Here is a 24,505-nt window from a genome sequence, read left to right as displayed (position 1 = left end):
TAATTATTTTCTTAAATGTCAAATAATTAGAAATCAGATTTTTTTGTGTGAAATAACGAATCACAAAACCATCTTTTTTTTTTTTTTTTTTTTTTTTTACAACTAAGTAACTTGTGTCAATGACTGCCAAGCCTATCTCTGCCATGTTTACATGTCGGCCTATCTCTTTTCTCATGCATTCCTTCCACAGCTGCTCTGTTGAAACACTGTCACAATAAAACCTAGTCTTGGTGCAGAAATAAACCCCACACACACACACACACACACGCACATAAAGGAAATAGAGTAAGTGTTTACCTCAGAAGAACCAGACGAAAAAACATTATCGGAAAAATTGATGTAGTGCTGTTCTGTAACTCAAAGCCCTGGAATTTGAACCGCCAATTATTTCAATCCACCTCTTACAATGAGACAGACAGACATAATAATCTGCAATCAAGGTTTCAGAGCAGTACCCAGTATATAGGTAACTATTCTACTTCCATTTATATTATACAATTATCATTTTGCACAGCTATTCTTCTTAGGACTCTGCACTGATTTCCACTCATTTGGACAGCTTAAACAACGTGTTATCCCAAATCTTAACATAACCAGTTTGAGTGCCTAACCCTAACCTTAATCTAACTACAGTTCAAATTTTAGCCTTAAACTTAACCAGTTCATCAGAAATGTGGTTCGGCCTCATTAGGACCTAAGTTTTGGTCTCTATGACAACTAGGAAAGGTCCTAAAGAGGTAACAAACACAAGAACACACACAACTTAACTAGAGGTCCACCTTTTTTTACTTGATAAAATAACTTTTTTAATAAACAGAATAAAAAAATGAAGTTTTAGCGACATGGCACCATTTATTTATGCCGATTAATACCGGTATGTGTATAAGTACAAATGTATTATGATTTGATGATTCAATTGAATTAGAGTCATTTATTGAATACCAATTGGCCAGTACCAGTTATTGAAAAAAATATTGACCCCATCAATTGACCCGACCTGAACTTGACAATTTTGACCTGAAGCCTTCCGTTGCTTGCATCACCGGATTGACCTTTGCGACCTTCATCACCTTCATCAGAGCAGTGATGAAAGAAATGTACAGCTACAGCATTTCACAAAACGTGCTGCACAGAAGCCACAATTTGCAACATTCCTCATTTCAGTGCGTCACGTCACACTGTGGGCCGTGCTCCAGCAGCAACAAGTGCTATGCAGCAATTCACAGTGAAACCTGGTATGGTCCATCTATTACATTGTATATTCTTTGAATCTTTCCACTTCAGCTGTTCTGCTTGTACTCTTCTTTTAGAGGAACCCTTCACAGTAATGGAGAGTTGTCATACTCACCTCCATTGTCTCTCAAACCTATGTTGCTGAGGAATCCTTCAAAGGCAAACTGCACAGACAGGTATCCGACCCCGACTCGAAAGCTCCCGGTAGGTGGAAAATGTCTCAAGGCAAAGCAAAATTGCCCAAACGTTCTCCAGCAATTCCTCCATTTATCCTGCCCCCCCCTGTTTACAACAGTACAACACATATCCCCCCTCCAATCTAAACCCATGTAAAACACAACAAGCGGTCCACCTTCAGACACTCCACCCAGTCAGTCCAGTAAAACTGTCGCCAGTGCTTGGCCTCCAAAGTGCTGCTGTAAGGGATATTTATGAACCCGTTATGTAAGGTTCATAACACAGAAGGGATAAAGACTGCATGGTGATTCAGATAGTAATCTGAGGGGAGGGGGCACTGGTGTGTATGTACATAGTATGTACCTGCTTACTACAGTGAGGTACAGACCTACAGAAAGGGCTGGGTATTAATTTTTTTTAATTCACATTACACATAGGATTCTTCAGTTTTGGCTGGGTCAGCAACTTTGTGCTCTCATATTTATTCCAAGCAATTTAGATCTTCTTGACATTTCTTCATTCATTAACGCAGAAACACACTCACTACTCCTTTGGGGACTCTAGTCGTAACTTCCTGCAATCCTCGAGACAGCCAATCAAGCACTGTGAGATATTGGTCAAACAGCATGCTGCATGCTTACTGGCTGACTTACACTGGTGAGATTACTCCTTAGGTACAACAATTTGATATCAAATGACAACACATATTTAATATCGGGTGATACAGATGTTCGTTACTCAGCCCTACCTAGGGAATACATTAACACTTGACTGTGAGGACACGTTGATGCTATATTCTTTAATCCATCAGATAGAAATCAATCAGCTACTGTTATAATCTATTTGTGATTTTTCAGGCAAACATCATATTCACTTCAGGTTCATCAGTGTGCAGCTTTTTCTGCCATAAATGATAGAAAAACGGAGTATATCTTGGTGTCGGATAAGAAAAGAAATACCAATAATAACTTTAAATCAACAGTCACATTCGTTTGTAGACAAAAGACACCAAGGATGGAGAGGAGGCTAAAGGAGACACTCAAATCACCACCATCTTTTATTTCCCTTATTTTATCAACATCATAACAGGCTCGCTCTCCCTCTCTTTGTAATTGCTTTATGTGTTTTATGTGATAGCCTTTCTTGTATCCAATGAATCTGACTATTAACCAGTCACAGACAGACTAGGCTCCAAAACCCAATGTTTCCATGATGATAAATCACAAAGTCTAAAGCCTATTTGTCTGTTTCCCTTCACAAGGTTTTCCCCCTTTCTCTGCTTCAAATTCCTAGAATTCCCAGAATCTCCTAATTATCGGTCAGTAAAACGCTCGTCATAAACTTTGCCCCATCCAAATATTTTAGGCCTTTCTGGGATGTTATTGGAACGACTGGAATGTTTTCCCATGTTCATCATTAAGCCAATCACCTAGGCAAACACACCTCGGCCCGGGGTCCCTCTGTTCACATGACAACACTAATTACATTACAAAGAGTCACGCAGATCTCACACACAAGCTCCTTTCATACATTTGAAAGCACCAGACACAGCAAGTCATTCCCTTACTTGTCAGTATATTAGGTTCACTTAGCTAATGGAAGTGACATGAGAAACGTGACTGTTGCTGGTGAAACCAGGAATTAAGCTACAACGCGTTTCTTATCCTAATTATCAATGACATGCATTGCTTTTACTTGGAGCTATACACTTAACATGTCTGTGTAGATTCTCATTCATCAAAAGCTATTGTATCCATTAAAACTATAACTGTAGATATATTGAAATCTAACTTGACTTGCAACAGGACAGCTCCACTTTAAGATAAATTTAAACCTACGCCGGATAAAGTCGCCACTCGCCATTTCTTACCTGGCAGAAACAGGCGAGGAGGCAGGTGCTGACACAGGCCCACACAGCGCCGCAGGGAAAGAACTGAGAATGAAGCCAGCACAGAATACTCTGCGCCATCAGTACAGGGTCTCCACAGACGACCACCTCCAGGGATGTGTGTCTCGCTGTGGGACTGAGATCCTTCACAGTCATCTGTTGGCTTTTTGAAAAGCGACTCTAGACGGGTAGATTGTGGATAAAGCGACGTCGTATTACTGCTGTTAAGCATCGATCACTAGCAGCGCTCTCACACTGAACCCATCTACTCCTCTGCAACATCTTTTTGTCAACCAAATTCACTATTTCCTCACCCTGTCACCCACCCTTCCTCTCTCAACTTGCTCAACACACCGTGTCTTCTGCTCTGTCGTCAATCTATCCACGTACTGTCCTGAAGCTGTAGCCTTTACTTTCAAACCGTCTGCCTGCTCGTACATGTTCACTTCAACTGTGTCTCCTTCTTTAAAGCCTCTCGACTCTGAAGGTACAAGAATCGGTTTCTTTTTCTACTCAGTCTAACCTTTGACCCTAACCCCCCCCCCCCCCCCCACCCCCCGTTTCACTCCCCCAAAAGCCCCCCCACAGGGCTTTTCCTAAGCCTGACACTGAGCCAGGATTCATGACTGACTGACTGCATTGAGAGACAACAGGCCTTCACACACACGATCTGGCTCTCCTTTTTGCCTGCATGACAAATTCCTCTCTACTATGTAACCTACAGGTGTGCACATGTTTGTGTGTGTGTGTGTGTGTGTGTGTGTGTGTGTGTGTGTACGTACACAAAACAGAACCTGTCAGACAACTATCATCAGCTTCAGCAGTAACAACACATGCGCACACTGGGAGGGTGTTTTCAGGTTCTGCCAACGCTCTTTTCTCCTCGACATAAACCGAGCTCAGCTGTGGTGGCAAATACTGTATACACTTGTGCCACTTATTTACTGCTCTTCTCTACCTTTTAACATTGTGTCTTCTGAGGTTCTGGGAAAAGTGTTGGAGACATTTCTTAATGTAGAGCTCTCAGAGAAGAACAAAAATACCTAATAGTATAATAAATAATACTGGTTTTAATTGAATTTTGGTTGCAGATCAAATTTATAATATAAACAAAAAAAATGCAGTTATTAATACAACACAGCATCTTAATGTTCATCTACTCCTGTGTGAGTGGTAATGATTTCCATTTTTAAAGCGTGTACTTCTCTCTTTTCTGTTTTCATTTCATATGACGTGCGTTTTTCCGCTTATTAAGTTTGTTTCAAGCTATGTGGGAGTTGTGTGTGGGACTTGGAATAATGAGCAACATGGAACACAATTCTGCAGTTGGGGCTCACATGAATAATGGTGTATAAATCATCACGTGTAGGCTCTGTGTTCATACTGTCAGTCAGTGTTTTCTGTCTGTGTTCTGTCTTCTTTCAGCTTGCTATTATTTTCCTCTTTCGTTTTCTGTCTTACCGCATGTCTCATAACGTCTGAGGAAATTATTAGGCTTTTTTTGTAAGAGGCTCAGTGTGGGGGGAGAAAAGGTTCCTCCTACTCTTTAGCTGGAAAGACATTTAGGAATTTGAACGTTCAAATGTAGGGGCCAGACTCAAAACTGTCTGTGAGAAAGAGAGAACAAGACAAGACAGGAGAAAAGAAAAAAACCCCAACATACAGTATATGGCAAAGACATCACCTAGCAACCGGCTGTGCTTTTAGCCCAATTTTCCATCACACACACACACTCAACTCTGAATGCAAAATAGCATTGCTGCAAATGTGTATTTGTGTGTCTCAGCATGCATGTGTGAGCAAGTATCTGTTCACATCAGCGAGCATATGAAATGTAACAGGTTTGGCTGGGAGCTGACAGCATGACTCCAACTTTTAAAAGCTGAGAACAACAAACACACGGACACACCCTCCTTCCACTAATTATTATAAAACTGACAGGGCTTTAACACAACTATATATATGGGGGGTGGGGGTGGGGGGTATAGGTTAAAAAGGTGACCATTATAAAACTGCTCTTATCAGAAACATCGCTTATCGCAGGCCAACATCATCCTGTTTTGTTGAAACGGCTCAAGTGCAACCACTCCCCACGTTGCTCATTTCCTGGCTGTAATAGCCAGGAAATTACATGGGCCACTGACCTGCTGATAGAAATGATTATTAATGGTAGCCAATCACTTTAATTAAAGATGTGGGGAAATGTGTGCATGGAGGAGAGCCATTCTCATCATGTGACTAAAAATAACACCGACTTAGGGCAGGAAACACAATAGCTGGGTCAAAAATTATCAGAATGTTCGATGTTTGTATATTTTTTACATTGTACAGTTTGATTTATGTACATTTATGTTTTATCTTACCACTACATAGGGACACATTTCTTGAAAATGGGAACAAAAACACAACAAATTGTAGACAAGTTGTAGCTGATTTAGGAGTATCAGGTAATATGTGTATTTTTCTTTCCATTTTGTGACATTTTTTATAGTATAGTAGAAGTATATATGTTGTGGTAGGTGTGCTCTACTGTTTTGGAGATACGTATGTAACCTCCCTGAGAAACTGAAATTATAAAATCAAAATAACCCAACCTTCAACCTTTGCTTTGATGTTTATATAGCTCTGGGTCGGTCATTTTAAAGACGAGACACAGCAATATAAGAGTTATTAGTCGTTGCTTTGTGACCTCTCTTCACTTCACAGTGATTATAGAGAATGAGTCAAGTGTTTCTGTTTCTGTGTATCATGTCTTTATTTCCTCTCTGGGAAAAAGAAGTAAAAAGAAAAAAATACCAGACAAGGGTGGAACAGTGGAAAAATAACTCGGGCTACATTATTAAAATGTAAACAATTTCAGCCCTGTTTTCTAGTTTAGCAAGTAAGCATCTCTCAAATGCTCACATGCTGCCAAGAAGAGAGGTGTGGACTGAGTGCCGGACACATCCTGTTTTTAAGTCACGTCCCATTCCAAGCATTTCTCGTCATGCAGCATCAAAGACTGACTGACAGACAGACAGCTTCCTACATGGAAACTTTAAATTGCGCGTCATGCCTGGAGGTGAAGAATACAATAAACCCCTGTGGCAGAAAACTTTGTCTAAATGACCTCTAATAGCCTTTGTGTCGCCTAACAGTAAATGAGCAGTACAGTACAGTACAGTACAGTGGAGGCAGCAATAATAATGGGGTGACAAATTATACAACTATGCATTGAGACTACGAGTGGTGAGACATGGCTGAGCTCATCAAAGCCTTGTGATCATGAGCCATGTGAGTCGAGTGACACAGAAAGGGTGGAAAATCCCACCGTGCCCATTTCTTCCTACTTTGTGTACATTTGTTTTTAGAGTCATTTGTTCCATTTATCAGAGTGGTGCGAGTCCAAACATCACAGCTCTGAACCAAAGATGTGATTCGAAACAAGCAGATCCAGCAAAACCACATGAATCGCACACTGTAGGTGGAACCTGCTTTTACTCTGACATTGTCGTATTCTTGATACTGACAAATCATGTGCATTTCTGACTCCTGACTGCGTTTCAGCCGTGTGAATTAGAGCTGCACAAAACGCTGAAAATGTATTGTCGTCGCGATACCAACAGGCACAACATACTGTACAATAACAATCAACATATTATAATGACTGGTTGAACTGTGGCAAATTTGTCGTTCTAATTTTGTTTGGCTTGAGGACTCGCAGGAAGTTAGATCATGTTTGATGGTTTTGTTATTATCTATTTTATCATCTGGTATAGCCTGGCACACTTTATTAATTTATTGCAACCATCCAGATAGTATGGACTGTAAGAAGAAGAACTAAAAGCAGATAGACATTTACCCTGCAGACTTCAGTATTTGTTTATCACAAGTTATTACGGCATGTTTTCATAATATTGTGCACCTGTAGTGACAGGCCTGACGTTTGTGTATCCACTGATTGGTGCGAGGGACGTTGTGCAACAAGGTGCAAATGCAGGAGTGCGTCTTCATGTCTCCAGGGGCTATCTGATGACTAAACAAGTGTTGACCTGCATGTATCCTGTAAGAAGAGTGAGCAATGTTTCCACAGGTGAGGAGTGGCCCACAATCACAAGCTGTTCCGTACACTCGCTGGCCACTTTGTTAGGTACACAGTACATCTCAACAAAGTGCTGCAGGTTATCTGCTGTTGTGTGTTCAAGGTTCAACATGTTGTGAACTTAGTCTTCTGCAATACGTTTTCACCCAGAGAACTGTGTCTCACTGGATATTTTTCAGACCCCTCGCTGTCAACCCTAGAGATGGTTGTGTGTGAAAATCCGTCTGTCGGTCTGACACTCGTCAAAATATCATACAGATTGAAATGTAAAGTCAGAGAAGCATATATATCGCATGCTTCACTATGCACAGGCGAGGTTTGGGCTGTTTATTTCTTCAATATTTGTCACACAGTTGGAGAATTGTGTCTTTGAAATCAATAGATATTAGAGTTTGTGTTATCGGTCACAAAAAAGTGGTGTCATCCCACTTAAACTCACTTAAATCCCATTTCCTTCCCAGTTGTGATGCTGCATTTGAACATGAACAGGTCCTCTACCTGCATGGATGTATTGAGTCTGCCATGTGATTGGCTGATTTGTTTAACAAGCAGTTGGACAGTGTGCCTAATAAAGTGTCCAGTGAGTCTTTGTTTGCTACAGTATATGGTCGTTTGCACAATATTTGCATTGGTGATTTTTTGGTAGGCAGAGCAGTGAGATCGGTTCATGACTTTGTTTTGATTGAGCACAGCTGGGAGATTTCTAAATGACTGAAACATCGTCAAATCAAAAGGGAAGAGAAGACACTCACCACTGTCCCGTCGTCTGGACTGCACAGAGACCGGGCAGGAGACAAACTGGATTCAATGTCGCTGCCGGTGAAGTCATCCTCCGACTCCTCAAAGGACGATGCGGAGGAAAGGCCGATGGACGAGGAGTTGGACAACTTCCTCAGTGAGCGCATCAGGGCCGGGGAGCCCCCGCAGCCGCTGTCCGAGCAGGGAGACTCGTCCTCGGCGCGAGGCTCCAGACAAGAGCTGATATCCGTGGAGACGGTCAGCAAAGGCGGGGCCCCGTGGGAGCGGATCGGACTGGGGTCCCTGGTTATAATGAGTTTCGGTATGGTTCCCGGGTAACTCGGTGTCCCTGTGGGGATCCATGTGTCCTGACCAGAGTCTTTTCTGTGCTCGGTTTCAACCGCACAGCAGTTGTTTAAATCCCCGGCCGCGGTGGGCGGACATGAGACGTCGCTGCGGTCAGTTTTGGTCATTTCTGCCTCCGTGTGTTCGTCCGTTATCGACAGTCCACTGTCCAAAGGTTGATCCGGGAGCGAAGCAGTCAGAGTCCGCTGAATGTCCGGGTCAGAGGTGAACGAAGCGGCTGCGGTCACACAACTCCCCGTCAATAACCGAACCTCAGGCTCAGGGCGACCGTCGTTGTTTGTTGCCCCCAGTGGATGATCTTCCATGGCCCTCGCTGGGGGATCCGAGGCATTGTCTTCCCGCTCGGGTTTCGGATCCTCGATGCCCGCACCGCTGACTTCACCAGGCCGCTTAACGGGACCCGACGCATCGGACGAGCCAGCCGTCTCCTCTCCGGTCACGGCGTCTTGGTAAGCGTCGGTGTTGGCATCCAGGCTCGTCGGTGTTTTCAAACAACCCGTGGCTGCTGCCCCCCGTTCCCCAACCGCTGACACAGCCTCGTCCCTGGGCAACTTTCCCACTCTGTGATCGCGTCGCGTCGCCGCAGCTCCGTTTCCGCAACAGAAACCGCCTTCTGTTTGGCTGGAGTCTCGCTTTCTCCTTCCAAGACACGACAGCACTTTATTTTTCATCGGATTCCTCCTGAACTGCCCTCTCTGTGGCTTCTCTCCGCTCCTCGGTTCGCGGACGCAGACTCGCTGCTGGTTCTCGTCCGCTCTCCACCGCGTTCTGCCTGGGGTGGCGGCGCTGCTGTGCGACAGATCCGAGCAGGTTTGGCCCATCCTGCATGCCGTAGTAGTAACAGTAAACCCAGACACACCTTCAGGAGCTGATTTCGAAAATATCTGAAACCAATTAGACCCTGACTTGTACCATGTACTGTCTGCCGTTGGTCATATTATCCACTTATGCGGCCTGTTGAACCTGTGAGCCGTCCATTAAACCACGTGGGACTTATTCATATCTGTGAGAACAAACAAAAGGGTGAATCATTTTGTAAACACATCACTCACAAGAGCAAACAATCACCTGCTATGATCATACATTCAGTATTAAAGCCACAAGCACTCCCTTTCACCTTAAACGCCATTAATCAGACTGGTGATACCATCATTAGCACACATGAGTGCCTCCAAATTGTCAAAAGCCTCAGTAAACAAACACTGGCTTTCAAGAATTCAAATGAAGCTGTGCTGCATCAGTTTCAAAATAAAACTTGTATTTCCTGGTTTTGACAAAGCTGACAAGAGGAAGTCGAATGTAATTGCAACGACATGAATTCACTGGTAAAGATGTTAACAGGAAGTGGTTTAAAGTGGTAGAGAAAGAAAGAAAGAAAGAAAGAAAGAAAGAAACAACAAAGAAATACAAGGTTTCACAGTGTTTTTGAGATTCACTTGTTAGAGAAACACTGCCCTCCTGTGACTGGACACCACACCTCTGTCCATGTACGTTTGTTGTGTCGGTGTCACGTGTTGCTTTAAACCCCAGTGGTTACATTTAAAGGGTATGCTTACATCCAAAAGTCTCAACAAAAGTCTGTACAATAAACAATTCCCTTGTTAAACTGTAGAATAATTTTCACAAGGGTTAACCTTCTGGTCAAACAAGTTAAAGAAAACAGGTAAAATGCATTTATTTTACAACTAATTGAAGTTAAAGGGCAGTTTCACCCATCGCCCCCCCCCCCCACATAATGAATTTAAGTTTGCTGCTGTTTGTTTAATTCATGTTCTATTCTAGAGTCGGATTAAATTTTTCTAGTTTTATTTATTTTTTTCAATCCCAACTTCCTCTGTTGTTGTGGGAATGAGACGTGTATCTCAGATCCACTGTCTGATGATCAAATAACACATTTATCTGTGGCAATTAGTTAAAAAGAAAAAAAAACCCTGTATATTTCTTGGATGTACACTTAAGTTGTAACTTCTCAACTGGCTTTTTTTTTTTCTTACAGCAGTAGACATTAACTCATGTACTATAGTAAACACAGGTGTTCACACTTATCAAGGCCTAACAAGAACAGCACCTTTGTTAATGTGATTATCTAACACCTGTGTTTACCTTCGTTTCCCCTGTCAAATGGTTGCAACGTACACAGCAAACACTAATGCGACGTGGACTTTAGGCTACACATTTGGCCATAATCGATAGTGAAATATCGCTTGATATTAAACAAGCGTTCACAAAAAGGTTAACGTTACAGTCCTCTATGCACACAGCAGTTCCAACGTCAGTTAGTTTTGAATGTACTTACAAACGCTTCTATGACCTGGCAGCATTCTTCCATCATTTGACAAGACGTGCAGTATGGCCTCCTAGAGAAAAATGTAAACTATTCTACATGTGATACAGTGAGCTGTTGAATGAGAGTGTGTTTTACTGTGACTGTCACTGTCAGGATTGAATGCTCACAGAAAGGAAATGAGACGGGAAGGATAGCAGTGGAAAGAACAGCTCATTGTGTAACACACACACACACACACGTACACAAGTGAAGAACATTCTTGTGTAATCAAAATCATAAATTATCCCAAGCTACATAGTGACTCATGCTACAGCGAGCGCTCCTATAATCTTCAAATCAGGATCCTCGTAAACTTACACGCTGACGTGCACGCATGTCACATGTCATAATGTAAATGGAACATGGACAATCGAAGATTTGCATGTTCCAGTTTGACCCACGTGTTATTCCTCGGTAAACAACCTCACACTAACATATCCAAGATGTTTATATCCACCAGTCACGCGGTCATCAATCAGAATACACTTATATTTGTCCTAAAAATAAATATCCATTATTTCTGAATGAAACTATTAGTTTTTAATAAAGGAAGTGAAGAAGTAATGTTTGTGGTTAAATGGAACTTAATAAGTAAGTAGAGATATGAGGTACTTGTACTTTACATCCCTTTTAAGCTGTTTTCTCCACTACATTTCAATACAATACATGTAATCTAAAATATGTATTGTTTTAGCCTAAACTATATATTTAGTTAGAACGTTGTCAATCTCAACCAGCAAAATGCAAGAGGACATGATTTGTGCATAATAGGCACTTTTGATACTTAGAATTTGATTAAATTATTATACACCCAGTACTTTTACTTGTGATACAGAGTATTTCTGGTATTTGTAATGAAAATTTTCCTGGTACTTTTACTTGTGATAAGGTTAGCTGTGGTACCTTTCCTCGTGAAACGAGTTTAAGTATTCTAGTACTTGTGATAAAAGTAATTCTGGTACCTTTACATATGATGATACAGTTATTTCTGGTTATTTTAAAGAAGCCAGTATACTTTATGACAGTTATGGTTAATAAGTTGCTTGCCTATTACAACACAGTGGAAAAAGGAGACAAACTTACTGTAGAGATGAGTTCCTCTAGCTGTGGTGCATGTGAAGCAGCTAATGTGGGTGATATTGTTGTACCAGACTAGCAGCAGGGTGTGTGTGGGGGGATGTGTCTGCAGCTCATCGCTTCCAGTTTGCAGTAAGTGTAGTGCTACTTTTTTCATCACGTCTCTGAAGTAAAAGAGGAAATCACCTCACTTTGGCTCTGTCACATCGACAATAAAACAAATGAGGTAAGCGTGAAAATAGCTTAAAAGGCAAAATCTGGAACATGGAAGTAAAAAATGTGACACAAATAAACGCTAAAAGTTTAAAATATGTCATGCAAGTTTTAAACAGAGATGTAGAAGATAATACTGAGTTCCAGAGCTAAGGGGCCTGAACAGCAAAAGCCCTGTCACTTCAGTGACATGCCTGGAGGAGCTAATAGTGACTTCATGGGTGCAGAAACAAACAAGCTGTAACTAAATGATAGATTCTAGGGATATGCAAGCAATACAATTTTTATTTCCCAACAAACACATTTTCATTTCAAAAAAGCACATGATTGTAGGAATATTTCCAAGTATGCACCGATATCGTCTGCCATGTAACTGTTATTTTAAGGCCATTCCAATTATAGTAATATATTCCACTTTCACTGCCAGTTCTTCCTACTACTGACAGTTGATGCAACCACTTTGTAAATGTTAATACAATGTGAGAATGTGTAACTATCAAGCAACCCAGAGATGTTTTAGCACTTCCTGGTGGTTCCCAAGACCAGGTTGTCCATGGCAGTAAAAGTGGGTGTCTATACAAACAGAGAAATGAACACATATTTTCCAGCACTGAGGGAACAATCAGTTATACAGAAAGCAAAACTAGAGAAAGCACTCAGAGAGGGTCAAAAAAATCCTGAATTCATATCCAGATCTTGAACAAAAATGTCTGTTTAAAGTATAAATGATCCTGCCATGACACGATTAGATTGGACTACTAAAGACAACAAAGACACTGTCGTTTTCCCAGTTTGTTAAAATAAGATTTTTCTCAAGAAATCACAAGTCAAACAGTCCACATGTTAGTTCCTTTGTCATGTTCAACTGGTGGTTTTCAGTCAATGGTTGTACTGATGGTGAAATAATGTTCACGTGTAGAAAGATAGCACCAACAAGACTAAACCGTTGGGATGAGTTTGTGTCCTGGTGGGTTTCAGCTCTGTAATGAGTTCTTCAAAGCCTTCATGTCCCTCAGCAGCTCCAGATTCCTCTTGCTTCTGTCTCCTGGTTTAAGTTTGACTGCTGCAGCGGAGCGCCCTCTTGTGGGCACCGCAGTACCCATTTTAACTTCACTCCGATAGTTATGCCTTAAATTGGCCTCCTTTCTTAGCTTCTTTATCTACAAGAGAGTCAAGAAAAAGGTACCAGAAATAAGTCAACAAAAACAAAAAAATCCAAAAATTGGGTTATATGTGAATTGAAATGTATGTTGTGTGGACACCTACATGTTTTTTATGTTTGTAGAGCTTACTAATCTGATCTCCCTTCCTCTCCATTTTGAGCAGCAAACTCTCCTGCTCCCTCTGAAGTTCCCTTCTTTCCTGCTGAGACACACTCTCCCTCATCTGCCTCATTAATTCTTCATGCTCCCTGCAACACACACACACACACACGATTAAAACACAAGACTTTTTTAAAACTACTTTACCCCTGATCAAGCACATGTGACACCAGTACACTCACAGGCTCATGAGTCGCAGCTCCTTGTGTAGTGCTTGCATCAACTCTGACAGCTCCTCTCCACTAGTGGAAGAGGAAGAGGAGGAACTCTCTGAACACGTGTGGCCAACAGTCCTGTAGCTGCTTGCATGGTCAGAGAGCACATGGCTGTTGCAGAGTTGTGGCTGGTGCTGCTTCAGAAGAGACAAAACTGACTGGACATTTGCTCTGACTGAGTGGCTGCCGCCTATGGACTGAGGGCCAGGTGGTAGAGGGGAAAGAAGGAAACAGAGACAAACAGTGTCAAGGAAAACTACATAAATACCATTTTATTTTAACTCTATAAACCAAAATAGTACCGTTCCAGCAACAAAAGGCACGTCTCTGAGGCTCAGTCTGTAATGTGGCTGCGTGCTTGACAACAGCTGCGGTGATGACTTCTGGGAAAAGAAAATCAGCATAACGTAAAACTGACAGCGTGACAATTTTCTTTTTTAGAAAAGCCAAATCAGAGAAAGGATGAGTGTATTTTGAATCTTGAACCAACCTGGGAACTGGACCTCTTCTCTTTGGCCTGTCTAGTGGTCATACAGGGCGACACTGACCGCAGCAGGATCCTATTGGCCTCCAAACCTGTCTGTAGCTGAGGAAAGATACAAAAAAAATGATGCACAACCTTGTGTGTCCTGTAAGCTATGAAAGAGATCACATCATAAAGAGAGAGAAAAAATAATAAAAAATCTCACTACCTGAATGGCTTTATCCTGGATCAGCTTTCTCTGATGCTCCTCCTCCTGCAGTTTCATCTCCAGCTCACGCATCTTTATCTGACACATCCAGACACATGTTGTGCAAAGATTTTGTTTAGATTTTTTATTAAATTTAAATTCAAAATTTCAATGTTTGATTCTAAACCAAAGACAGAAAGAGAGATCAGAGAGATGTCCAGTATAGGAAATTAGTTGCCACCTTTTCCCACAGGTCATGACTTTGTGTGGACATCAGAAGTTCAATCACATGGTGACTTCTCTTTTTTATTTTGTAGGATTTTTACCAAAAGTGGCAAGGACCCACAAGAAGCCATAAATGTGTATATTGACCAAATGTCATTGAATCACTAGCAACTGGACGTGCAGATTTCTTGAAGATGTTTCACCTTTTACCTAAGAAGCTTCTTCAGTTCTCAAAGTGTGTGGTGTAGGTAGACAGCTGAGTCCTGAGGAGTTTTCAGAACACTCAACCGTCTACCTACATCTGTAGAAAAGTGACACTCTTTTGAGGATACAGATGTACATCCCAGGACACAAAAAACTTGCTTTCAGCATCCCACTTGACGGAAGAAATTCCAGGGTTTCACTGTGGATAATTATGACTTGGATGAATGAAAACTACACAGAAATCTAGCAATAATGACATTACCTTGTGCTCTTCCTTTTGACAGTGATAAGACACTACCTGGACAGCTCAGTGGTTGAGGTCAGTAAACATTCTTATACCACTAATTCATTTACATTTCACTTTATTTGTACCTCAGTGTTTTTCTGTGTGCGTGTGAGCCGGAGATACTCCTGTTCAAGTCGCTCCAGCTTCTCCAGGTGGATATGCTCGGACACTGTGTCAGGCTGTTGATGGGCTTTTTCTGCTGTATCCATGGAAACCTGACAGTTTGAGGGAGCAAATTGTTAAGACCTGGTATAAACATCCACCCCGAGTGATCTGATCTCATGCAGACAGTGCCAAGTACAGGTCTGAACACACCCAATTCATCCTAAATGCATCCTCAGATCTGAACGCAATAACCACAGAGGTGGTTTTAGGACACATAGCTGAGCGTGCATAAACCCAAACCATCCTCATGATGGATTAGAAAAAATAGTTGAAAAATAAGGGGCGAACCTGCTGTTTGACCAGGTTGGTCTTGTCTGCCTTGACATTGTGCAACATCCTTTTCATGTGTTCCAGCTGTCGTTCCAGTCTCACACAGCGAGACTCTGCAGCAGCAAGGTGGGTGATCAACACTATCAGAACAATGATGCCCAGGGATGGAGTGAGATGAGGAGAAGACAATAACAACAAGCAGTGAATAACACTGTTAACGTAAAGGTTAGGATGTTACTTTTTATATCATATACTGACCTTGGTTACAGTTGGAGGGATCACTCATCTCTCTCCCTCTGTCTGTTTGATTACTTAAGGATGCCTGTGTGACTTTGTCACTCTGTAGTTGTGTGTATGGTGTGTCTCTGAATACAGATTCTGTGTGTCCTTTGTCCAACTCCAAACTCCTGATCTTTTTCTGGAGATTCCTCAAGGCAGATAAGATTGCTGAACACACACACACACACACACACACACACACACACAGGTGAATTGTGTGAGTGTTGGTAAGTATACTCTTAAAAAATACAAGCATGTTAAGGGAATATGTGTAATAAGATATGATTTAAAGGTTAGTATAGATGAAGACGTTGCGTAAGTAGCTGAGGAGTGGCTTAGAGAGGATAATGTGAAGGAATGAAAAGATGTCAGCCGAGCCGAGACATTCAAGTAGTGTAGCATCAGGTTGCATGAGTAACCATGGAGCTCTAAAACACCACAGTGCCTGAATGGGAACATTAAGAAGTGAATGCAACACACAAATGAAATATTCTGTACCTGCACTGCTGGTTTCTGGGAAGGCCTTGCTGGGTGATAATGTGCGACATGACTGATGTGTGTGTTGTCGGGGAGTGTGATGCAGAAATTTGTTGATTAGGGGACGGTGAGCTGGATAATCTTGATAGGATGACTGGGAGAGGTTGTCAGATACCACTCCACTGGGTGGTGGAGGATGGAGCTTCTGTTTAGAAAAACAGAATGATAAAAAATACTTGAAGTACACTTTGTGAAAAAAATACACACACACACACACACACACTTAATTCATAGTGAGAACATATGAGCCCTTTGAAGATGTGAGGACCAGTCAAAATGTCCTCACTTCGTATGGTTTATACCATGTTGGTCCTACAACACACACACACTACACACTAGTCAAACTTCATTACGCTTTTACGTTTGAGTTGTAACAACTGCTGCTAGGTAGCTCACTATAAAGCCAATATAAACTGCTTCAAGTAAACGCTATCGTCTATATAAGGTTGAACTTGTTGCAAATTAGAGTCAAACCTTACCGTACTGTCCCGAGTATCCATTGACATGAATGAAGCTGAACCAGTCTATCTCGCTTGTATTGGACCAGGGAGTAAATTCTGCGAAATTCTGGAGTTAAATCGTACTAAATCACGCTAGCATAAAGTAAAACTAGTCAAATGGTCCGAGCTTTTTTTGATTTCGTTGATTTAGCGTGACAGCTTGCGATAGCTGTCATGCTATAAATGTGTAATGTGAAAAGAAAACATCACTTAGCAGACAACACAGCTAACTCAGTTTCTCCTCTGTAGCAGGGTTTGAATCATATTCATATCGGGTTGGCCCGACAGGCACCGCGCACATACACGGCAACGCACTGCTTTCCGGTAAACTGCAGGTCCGGTCTGACTCTGTGAGCAAAACAAATGCACATGGCGTATTAGCCGGAAGTGTCGTTTTTCTTTCGCGGAGATTCCCCTCTTCAGAACAGGAGATGCTGCTGAGTAAAACTACAACAACCGTGAAGCATTGTGAGGGGCGGGCAGAGAAGAAGACTTGCCGGGATTTCAGTGCAAGTTAGGTGGTCAGAGAGACTTCGGAGGAGGTGGGTGTTGTAAAACTGAAGGTTCTGCACGTTATTCTTGTGATAATAAACAATGTATAAATATTACGTGAAGGTTAGACCGACCCAATATGTTTGTAGTTTTTTTGTTCGAGTAAGTCATATTGATACACTGAACTCATCAGCGTATAGCATAAGTGAAAGCTAATTTAACGTATTCGCATGAACTACCTGCACTTTAATCACATGTTAGCTACTACTTTACTAACCGATCATTAGTTAGCTTAACTAGCTATCACACAGTAGGGCTGCTGCTAAATATTTTCATCTGTCGATTATTTTGTCAGTCAATTGATTAGTTGTTTTGTCTGTAAAGTGCTGAAAATTGTGTTACAGGTTAACTTGTGTTCGAGAAACCTCATATTGAAGACATCCTCAAATGTTTATATTTGTCCACAATCTAAATATATTTAATTCACTGCTATAGAGGCTAAACAAACCAACATTATTCACATTTAACAACCTGAAATCACAAAAGCTAACTTATTAAAACAGTTCGGAATTAATTAAGTGATTAATTAATAATCGACTAATCATTGCAGCTCTAATTTACTGTCTCACGTAATATTTTTAAATGTATAGTTAAATATATTACTCCGTAGAAACACAGATAAAAGTTATAGAAATACTTAGAAATACTGCAACTAACGATTATTTTCATAATCATTCACCTGATGATTATTTTCTCGATTAATTGTAGTTTGGTCCATAATATGTAGATTTATATATGAAGCAAACAAACCAGGAAATATTCACATTCTAAGAAGCCGAAAAATCTGAAAACTAATTATATAATAAAACTTTCCAACCGATTAGTTGATTATTCATTTAGTAATCGATTAATAACTGATTAATCTTTGCAGCCCTACTTCTGGGACATTTTACTTGCAAATTGTGATCTGCTCAGTGTTGTCCCTGTGACATAGTTGCCATCTCAGACAATTGTTTTAATATTGCTTGTGTACTTTTTTTCAACGTCTATTTTCTGTAGGAAAAGCCATTTGCTGAATCTGTCTTTTCCCCACACCATCATGTCCTCAGAGAGCACCTTGTGAGTCTGTGTTCATATATAACTTCTTAAAAAAAATGTATCAAACCAGAAATGTTGTGATTATAAAGATTGGCTATAATCAGAGTTCCTAATTCGTCCCAGTGAATAATAAATACTGTTAATTCTGTATATAGGCTGTGATCAATGCTGTCTAATGCACCTGTCTTGATTAATTGTATTTCTTGTTACTGATTTTGCTGTTTGGTTTCTAGAGATGATGAGGATACCTTCAAGATCCTGATTGCTACAGATGTTCACCTCGGTTACCTCGAGAAGGATGCAATCCGTGGCAATGACACTTACAAGACACTGGAAGAGATCCTCAACTGTGCCAAGACGAATCAGGTACATACACACTGATATGATCAAGTCATATAGATTATAAAATACTAAATCAGATACATGTGTGTCTTAATCTGCATCAATGGACATCCCTAAAGACCACTTGTCATGTTTTTGTTTGTAGGTGGATTTTATCTTGCTGGGAGGAGATTTGTTTCATGAAAACAAACCATCACGTCGATGTCTCCACAACTGCATCACTATGCTTAGACGATACTGCATGGGAGAGTCGCCCATACTCTTCAACATCCTCAGTGACCAGACTGTCAACTTCAACACCACTCAGTCAGTCCCTCCTGCCAAAACTGACAAACAAACAACACAACACAAATTGTGTTATTGTTTTTTACAGTATGTGTTGGTGTGTTGCAGGTTCCCCTGGGTTAACTATCAGGATGAAAACCTGAATATCTCTATTCCTGTGTTCAGCATTCATGGCAACCATGATGACCCCACTGGGGTGAGTAGCCTCCAGTATTGGAGAAGGTGTTTTATGACACGAAAATATGTGTATTTCCACTTGTCTTTACCTATGTATGTTTTTGTTTCCCCAAGGCTGAAGGTCTGTGTGCGCTGGATCTGCTAAGTGCCTCTGGTCTTGTAAATCACTTTGGTCACTCCCATTCTGTTGAGAGAATAGAAATTAGTCCCATCCTCTTGCAGAAGGGCAGCACCAAGCTGGCCTTGTATGGTCTTGGTTAGTATGTCATTTATATTTGTCTTCATCCTTCTGGGGTTGATCGAAGTAAAAGTAAAAAAAATCATTTGTGTTTGTGTTTAGGTTCTATCCCAGACGAGCGCTTGTACAGGATGTTTGTCAACAACCAGGTAACCATGCTTCGGCCCAAAGAAGATCAGGATAAATGGTTCAACCTCTTCACCATCCATCAGAACAGGTGTATGTTTATGCATGTGTTGGATGATAGTCATTGCTACTTAACACTTACTGTAGTGATGGGTAACGAAACCTGGTACTAAATGGGTTCTGGTGCTAAATTTCAAAATGCTGTTGAATCATTTAGCACCGATGTGAAGGGTGCAGTTAACAGTATTTGACGCGCTCAGATTGTGTGCGACAGATCTGTGTGTATGTCTCTGCCTGTGCAGGGGGTGGGGTGCAACAAGACTTTTGCTTGTGTAAGCTTTCCTTATCTTATAGACTAATCGGAAAGCACAGCAGAGATATATGTCACGTAATCCATAGACCGTCCTCATGTTTTCATTTTCCAATGTGTGTGTGTTCTGTAGGAGTAAGCACGGCCCCACAAACTACATTCCCGAGCAGTTCCTTGATGAATTTATTGACCTGGTGGTGTGGGGTCATGAGCATGAATGCTTGATAGCACCGACCAGAAATGAACAGCAGCTTTTCTATGTGACCCAGCCTGGCAGCTCTGTCGCAACATCCCTGTCCCCTGGAGAAGCAACTAAAAAGTATGTAAACACACACAGTGTCAAGCGTAGCCTCTATATTCTGAGTGTTTTTATCAAGTTGCCTCATTGAACACCTCTTCGTGTATATTCAGGCACATTGGGCTTCTGAAGGTGAAGGGTAGGAAGATGAACCTGCAGAAGATTCCCCTGAATACAGTTCGTCAGTTCTTCATCCAGGATGTGGTGCTGGCTGACTACGAAGACCTCTTCACACCTGATACACCCCAGGTTACAAAGAAGGTGGAGGACTTTTGCTATGCCAAGGTAACCCTCAAGTTATTATTATTCCAAACAAAAGGCCAGTTTAGTACTTATTATTGCACAGTAATGTTATTGTGGTTTTCTCTGGGTTCTTCAGTTTCCTCCCTCTGTCCAAAAACATGCAGTTTTGGGGATTAGGCAAACTGGACACTCTAAATTGACTGTAGGTGTGAGAGTGAATGATTGTTTGTCTCTATTTTGGCCCTGTGATGAGCCTATGTCTCATGTGGAGGGTAAAGTGGTACAAGATGAGTGAGTGAGTGAGTGAATATTATTGTGGACTTTCACTGGGCTTTTAGTCTGTGATACAGTCAGAATGGATTCTCACTCTTTCTTTGTGCTGTTCATAAGGTCATAGAGATGTTAGAAGAAGCTGAGAGAGAAAGACTTGGATGTCCACTCACCCCAGAGAAACCTCTCATTCGCCTGAGAGTAAGACAGACACACTCGCAGCATGTGCACGCACCCTTATATTTACACTTGCTTTAAATGATTCCACGTCACTGCCTTCCCCAGGTGGACTACAGTGGAGGGTTTGAGGCGTTCAACACTTCTCGCTTCAGTCAGAAGTTTGTGGACCGTGTGGCCAACCCAAAAGACCTCATCCACTTTCTCAGACAACGGGAGCAAAAGCAGAATATCAAAGGTCTGGCTCAGAAGAAATGCACAGCTGGGATTCATCAACATGGACCAGTGTACATTATTCTCTATCTTACATGCATCAAACTTTGTGCTTTTTAGATGAGTTCGATGTTGATTACAGCAAGCTGTTGAAAACCACTGCGGTCGAAGGACAGAGAGTCGAGAACCTGGTTAAACAGTACTTTGAAGCAGCTGAGCAGGTACAGCACACACATGGATTGACATTCACATACAGACAAGGTGTCATAACACTTAGTATCGCTTTCATTATATTAGGGTTTTTATCAATGATGCTGTCTTTTTTAAACTCTTTGTACATTGCATATAATTGTGTCCAAATATACTTAATATGCAGAGGAATTATAATAAAGGTTGACTTGACTTGAACTTAATAAAATACTACAACATACCTATAAGGATTTGTAGAAGGTATTGCTTTGTAAAACCTTCCATTTAATGCATTCAATTGTTAGCAATAATCATTACAGAACTATTAAATTGGATGGGGGCTATTGTGAAATCAACATTTCATTTTTAACAATAGTGATGTCATCATCATTATTGCTGTGTATTCTCTCACTAAAGTTTCTTCCGCACCTTTACAGACTGTTCAGCTGTCCCTGTTGACAGAGCAAGGCATGGGGAAGGCTATTCAAGAGTTTGTAGACAAAGATGAGAAAGATGCAATCCAAGAGCTGATCACATATCAGCTTGAAAAGACACAGCGCCACCTCCAGGCCAGAGGAATAACTTCAGAACAGGACATAGATACAGAGGTAAACTGGTAGAGCTCAACTAAACTAAATCATGCGGTATGATAATACACAATTACAATGTACATATTTTTTATATATTCAGGTCCGACGATTCAGAGACTCCAAAAAGAACACAACTGAGGAGGAGATTGAAATCAGAGAGGTAAATGTGTCAAAAGCACAAGTTGGACATTTTGCGCTTTTTTGCAGTGTCAGAACTGTATGCTCTTCTTCATTTACTTCCTCAGGCTATTAACAGAGCCAAAGCTCTCCGACTGGAACGTGGTGATGTGCCGTTAGACCCGGATATATCTGGTGAATTTGGAGATGTCACCATGGACTCTGATGAAGACTCTGTCCCATTACCTCCCCCAACGCGAGGGCGTGGCAGCAGGGGGCGCGGTAGCCGAGGGAGAGGGAGGGGTGAGTTACTGTCACCGTCTGTCACAAATACAAAGTGAAAATCGAAACTCAGAGGTATGTCCGACAAGGAAATAAATACTCCAGAGGTTTATTTAAGAATGTGGACTTAGTTTAACAATGACTCAAGGCAAACGCGCCACTGATTATTAATTTCAATGATTAAAACGGTCACGTTTTCTCTCATGAACAATAATCTGACCTAATTCTCAAGGCACTTATGATGGCACTCCAATGAGACAATTTTATTTTTGTCTTTCTGTTAAGAATGTTTCTTCTTAACTAATAGATAGTTTCTTCCACTCACATGCACTGTTTGCATGTTCTCATGTGCACATGACATGGACATCAAAACAGACGTGTTTTTTTAGAATGTTAATCTGTAGGTTCGGCAGTCTAGAATAACAGTGGTTGGGTCAATGGGTTAATTCAATAATATAGTAGCTAAAGTGAGAGGTCATCTGATAAACTTTGACTTGTACATGTACTAAAATGAACAAGAATTGTAAAAGATAGGTGTGAGAGTGAATGGTTGAATGGTTGTTTGTCTCTATATATGGCCCTGCGATCGAATGGCAAACTGTCCAGGGTGTACCCCGCCTATTGCCCTATGTCAGCTGATATTGGCACAGCACTGCCCGTGATGGATGGTAAAAGATCCTCATTTGAAGTTGACAGCATTGATGCCATTGATTGATGTCACAGTCTTCATAAATTCCAGTAGAGGGCAGTCAACACCATCCATTGAGCATGTGTTTAAGGACTCTTCAAAACTAGGGACACTGTTAAACTTGGCCATTATTCAGAGTTGGCTGCTGAATTGCAGCTGCAGTTGTAGTATGTCCTGTCTGTCTGTCTGTCTGTCTGTCTGTGTGTATCTGTCTGTAAGGCCATTCGACTCTCACTGTAAAGGATTTTGAAGGAGGGGAGATGAGCCACAATGATTAGCGATTATTTTAGATAATCTACTGTAAATGTTGATATTTTATTCTTGAAGTGTATGTGAAAATGTGACATTGTTGATTTGGCAGAACAATAAAACAGAAGCATACAATAAGGGGATGCTCTTGTTTCACTCCAAGTCCTAAGTCCACTGTTTACATCTGTCTTTTCAGGAGCAACAGCTTCTGAACCAAAGCCAGCCGGTCGAGGTCGTGCCCGGAAATCCGCAACAACGACCCAAAGCAGAAGCATTATGCAAGGTAAGAGAGTATCAGTGATGTTCTCTAGACATGGCTAATATTGCGGGTAGGAACATCACAGGAAATTGACAGAAAGTTTGCTTTGATTTACCATCATACAAATCGTTCCTGATCCTCATGTTTCAAATTCTTTTACCTTGACTCCTCCCTCACGCCACACCTCATTCTTCAGCGTTTCAAGCTACGTCTCAAAAACCATCTCGAACTGGAGCCAGCAAATCTTATTTGCCAGAGGACGTAAGTAACGTCAAAACATATCTATCTGAGTTAACAAACACACCTGAAGTTTGAATGTGTGTGAACTATACCATCCTCTTAACTCTAATTATCTATCTACAGTTGACCATTAATGATTCAGATGAAGATTTCCCTGACTTAAAAGCTTCCCGACCTCCTCCCAGGTATGATTGCTTTGATATGCAGTATGGTAATCCAGAAATCCACTACCTGCATATTTGAAAACTTTTTCCTGTGCCTTTCTCTTGTTAAACACAGAGCAGCAGCAGCAGCATCGTCATCATCGTCCTTCACCAAGTACAGCTCTCAGAGCCAGTCCAGAGGAGTTGCATTTGATGACAGTGATGATGATGATGATAATGAGGTAGGAATTAATGTGATTGAGTAACAGTGAGCTGTGGATTGACATATCTAATTTATTTTCTAAGTTTTCCAGAAAGTGAAACTGATCTGAATTCCTGATCTCTTTCTTTTCTTTGTGTAGCTATTTTAAAATCCCATTTCTCTTGTCTTCTGTTTCTGATTCAGGATAACCCGTTCAAAGGCCCCAGCCATCGTTCACGGAAATAACCTCAAGTGCATCGACTGCGTACTACTTTGTGTGTTGTTGATTTATCATTAACAGGTTCTTTGTAATGAAGAAACCGGTTTGTGCTGCATTGTTTTGAATGCATGTTTACCTTTACTTAAGCACTCACTTCTTCCTGGTGTTGACAGTAGATGATTAACATTAACAAGCTGCTAATGTTCAAGGTTCAGGTTTTGTCATTAGCCTTTGTGGTACTCTGATAATCAGAAAAATAAATGTTTTTCCATTGCTTTTCATCA

The 24,505-nt window shown here is 41.2% G+C and overlaps 3 protein-coding genes across 6 annotated transcripts in view; 1 reads left to right on the top strand and 2 right to left on the bottom strand.

The window, feature by feature from the left end:
- Positions 1-9,807, bottom strand: part of LOC131462501 (inositol-trisphosphate 3-kinase A-like) — a 15,529-nt gene extending 5,722 nt beyond the window's left edge. The window contains exon 1 of the mRNA XM_058633776.1: positions 8,132-9,807. Coding sequence (XP_058489759.1) covers positions 8,132-9,304 — 1,173 coding nt within the window. The 5' untranslated portion in view covers positions 9,305-9,807. The remainder of the gene's footprint in view (positions 1-8,131) is intronic.
- On the top strand, positions 9,211-24,505 carry mre11a (MRE11 homolog A, double strand break repair nuclease). 3 transcript variants are annotated; one of them, XM_058633773.1, is made up of 23 exons: positions 9,211-9,293; positions 15,021-15,055; positions 15,542-15,682; positions 17,202-17,315; positions 18,325-18,384; positions 18,597-18,729; positions 18,851-19,011; positions 19,099-19,186; positions 19,282-19,423; positions 19,508-19,622; positions 19,975-20,160; positions 20,253-20,424; positions 20,773-20,853; positions 20,938-21,067; positions 21,163-21,263; positions 21,669-21,839; positions 21,922-21,981; positions 22,067-22,241; positions 23,354-23,440; positions 23,613-23,677; positions 23,780-23,841; positions 23,936-24,041; positions 24,206-24,505. In XM_058633773.1, exons 5-23 carry the CDS (start codon positions 18,365-18,367, stop codon positions 24,245-24,247), a joined length of 2,097 nt encoding a protein of 698 aa, XP_058489756.1. In that variant the 5' UTR covers positions 9,211-9,293; positions 15,021-15,055; positions 15,542-15,682; positions 17,202-17,315; positions 18,325-18,364; the 3' UTR covers positions 24,248-24,505. The 3 variants fall into 3 exon arrangements, with proteins under 3 accessions (XP_058489756.1, XP_058489757.1, XP_058489755.1); XM_058633774.1 differs by lacking the exon at positions 17,202-17,315; XM_058633772.1 differs by lacking the exons at positions 9,211-9,293; positions 15,021-15,055 and adding an exon at positions 15,161-15,325.
- On the bottom strand, positions 12,352-17,027 carry cep57 (centrosomal protein 57). Of its 2 annotated transcripts, none has more exons than XM_058633785.1 (11): positions 16,753-17,027; positions 16,235-16,418; positions 15,716-15,904; positions 15,476-15,597; positions 15,109-15,237; positions 14,329-14,406; positions 14,127-14,222; positions 13,939-14,019; positions 13,604-13,833; positions 13,366-13,510; positions 12,352-13,259 (listed from the first exon to the last, which is right to left on the bottom strand). In XM_058633785.1, exons 1-11 carry the CDS (start codon positions 16,777-16,779, stop codon positions 13,074-13,076), a joined length of 1,467 nt encoding a protein of 488 aa, XP_058489768.1. In that variant the 5' UTR covers positions 16,780-17,027; the 3' UTR covers positions 12,352-13,073. The 2 variants fall into 2 exon arrangements, with proteins under 2 accessions (XP_058489768.1, XP_058489769.1); XM_058633786.1 differs by having other exon boundaries at positions 13,939-14,016.

The sequence above is a fragment of the Solea solea genome, chromosome 7 (assembly GCF_958295425.1).
Source record: "Solea solea chromosome 7, fSolSol10.1, whole genome shotgun sequence".
In the NCBI taxonomy this organism is placed as follows: domain Eukaryota; kingdom Metazoa; phylum Chordata; class Actinopteri; order Pleuronectiformes; family Soleidae; genus Solea; species Solea solea.
This window is presented reverse-complemented; position numbering and strand designations above follow the sequence as displayed.

What these genes read in the sequence shown, in the direction of transcription:
- cep57 (XM_058633785.1), bottom strand. Translation starts at nt 16,779, where the DNA reads ATGTCAATGGATACTCGGGACAGTACG. An exon ending in CCCAGAAACCAGCAGTGCAG is followed by an intron (nt 15,905 to 16,234) that starts GTACAGAATATT and finishes GTGTGTGTTCAG; the next exon opens with CAATCTTATCTGCCTTGAGG. An exon ending in TCCAGGATAAAGCCATTCAG is followed by an intron (nt 14,223 to 14,328) that starts GTAGTGAGATTT and finishes ATCTTTCCTCAG; the next exon opens with CTACAGACAGGTTTGGAGGC.
- mre11a (XM_058633774.1), top strand. Translation starts at nt 18,365, where the DNA reads ATGTCCTCAGAGAGCACCTT. An exon ending in ATGTCCTCAGAGAGCACCTT is followed by an intron (nt 18,385 to 18,596) that starts GTGAGTCTGTGT and finishes TTTGGTTTCTAG; the next exon opens with AGATGATGAGGATACCTTCA. An exon ending in GCTTCCCGACCTCCTCCCAG is followed by an intron (nt 23,842 to 23,935) that starts GTATGATTGCTT and finishes TGTTAAACACAG; the next exon opens with AGCAGCAGCAGCAGCATCGT.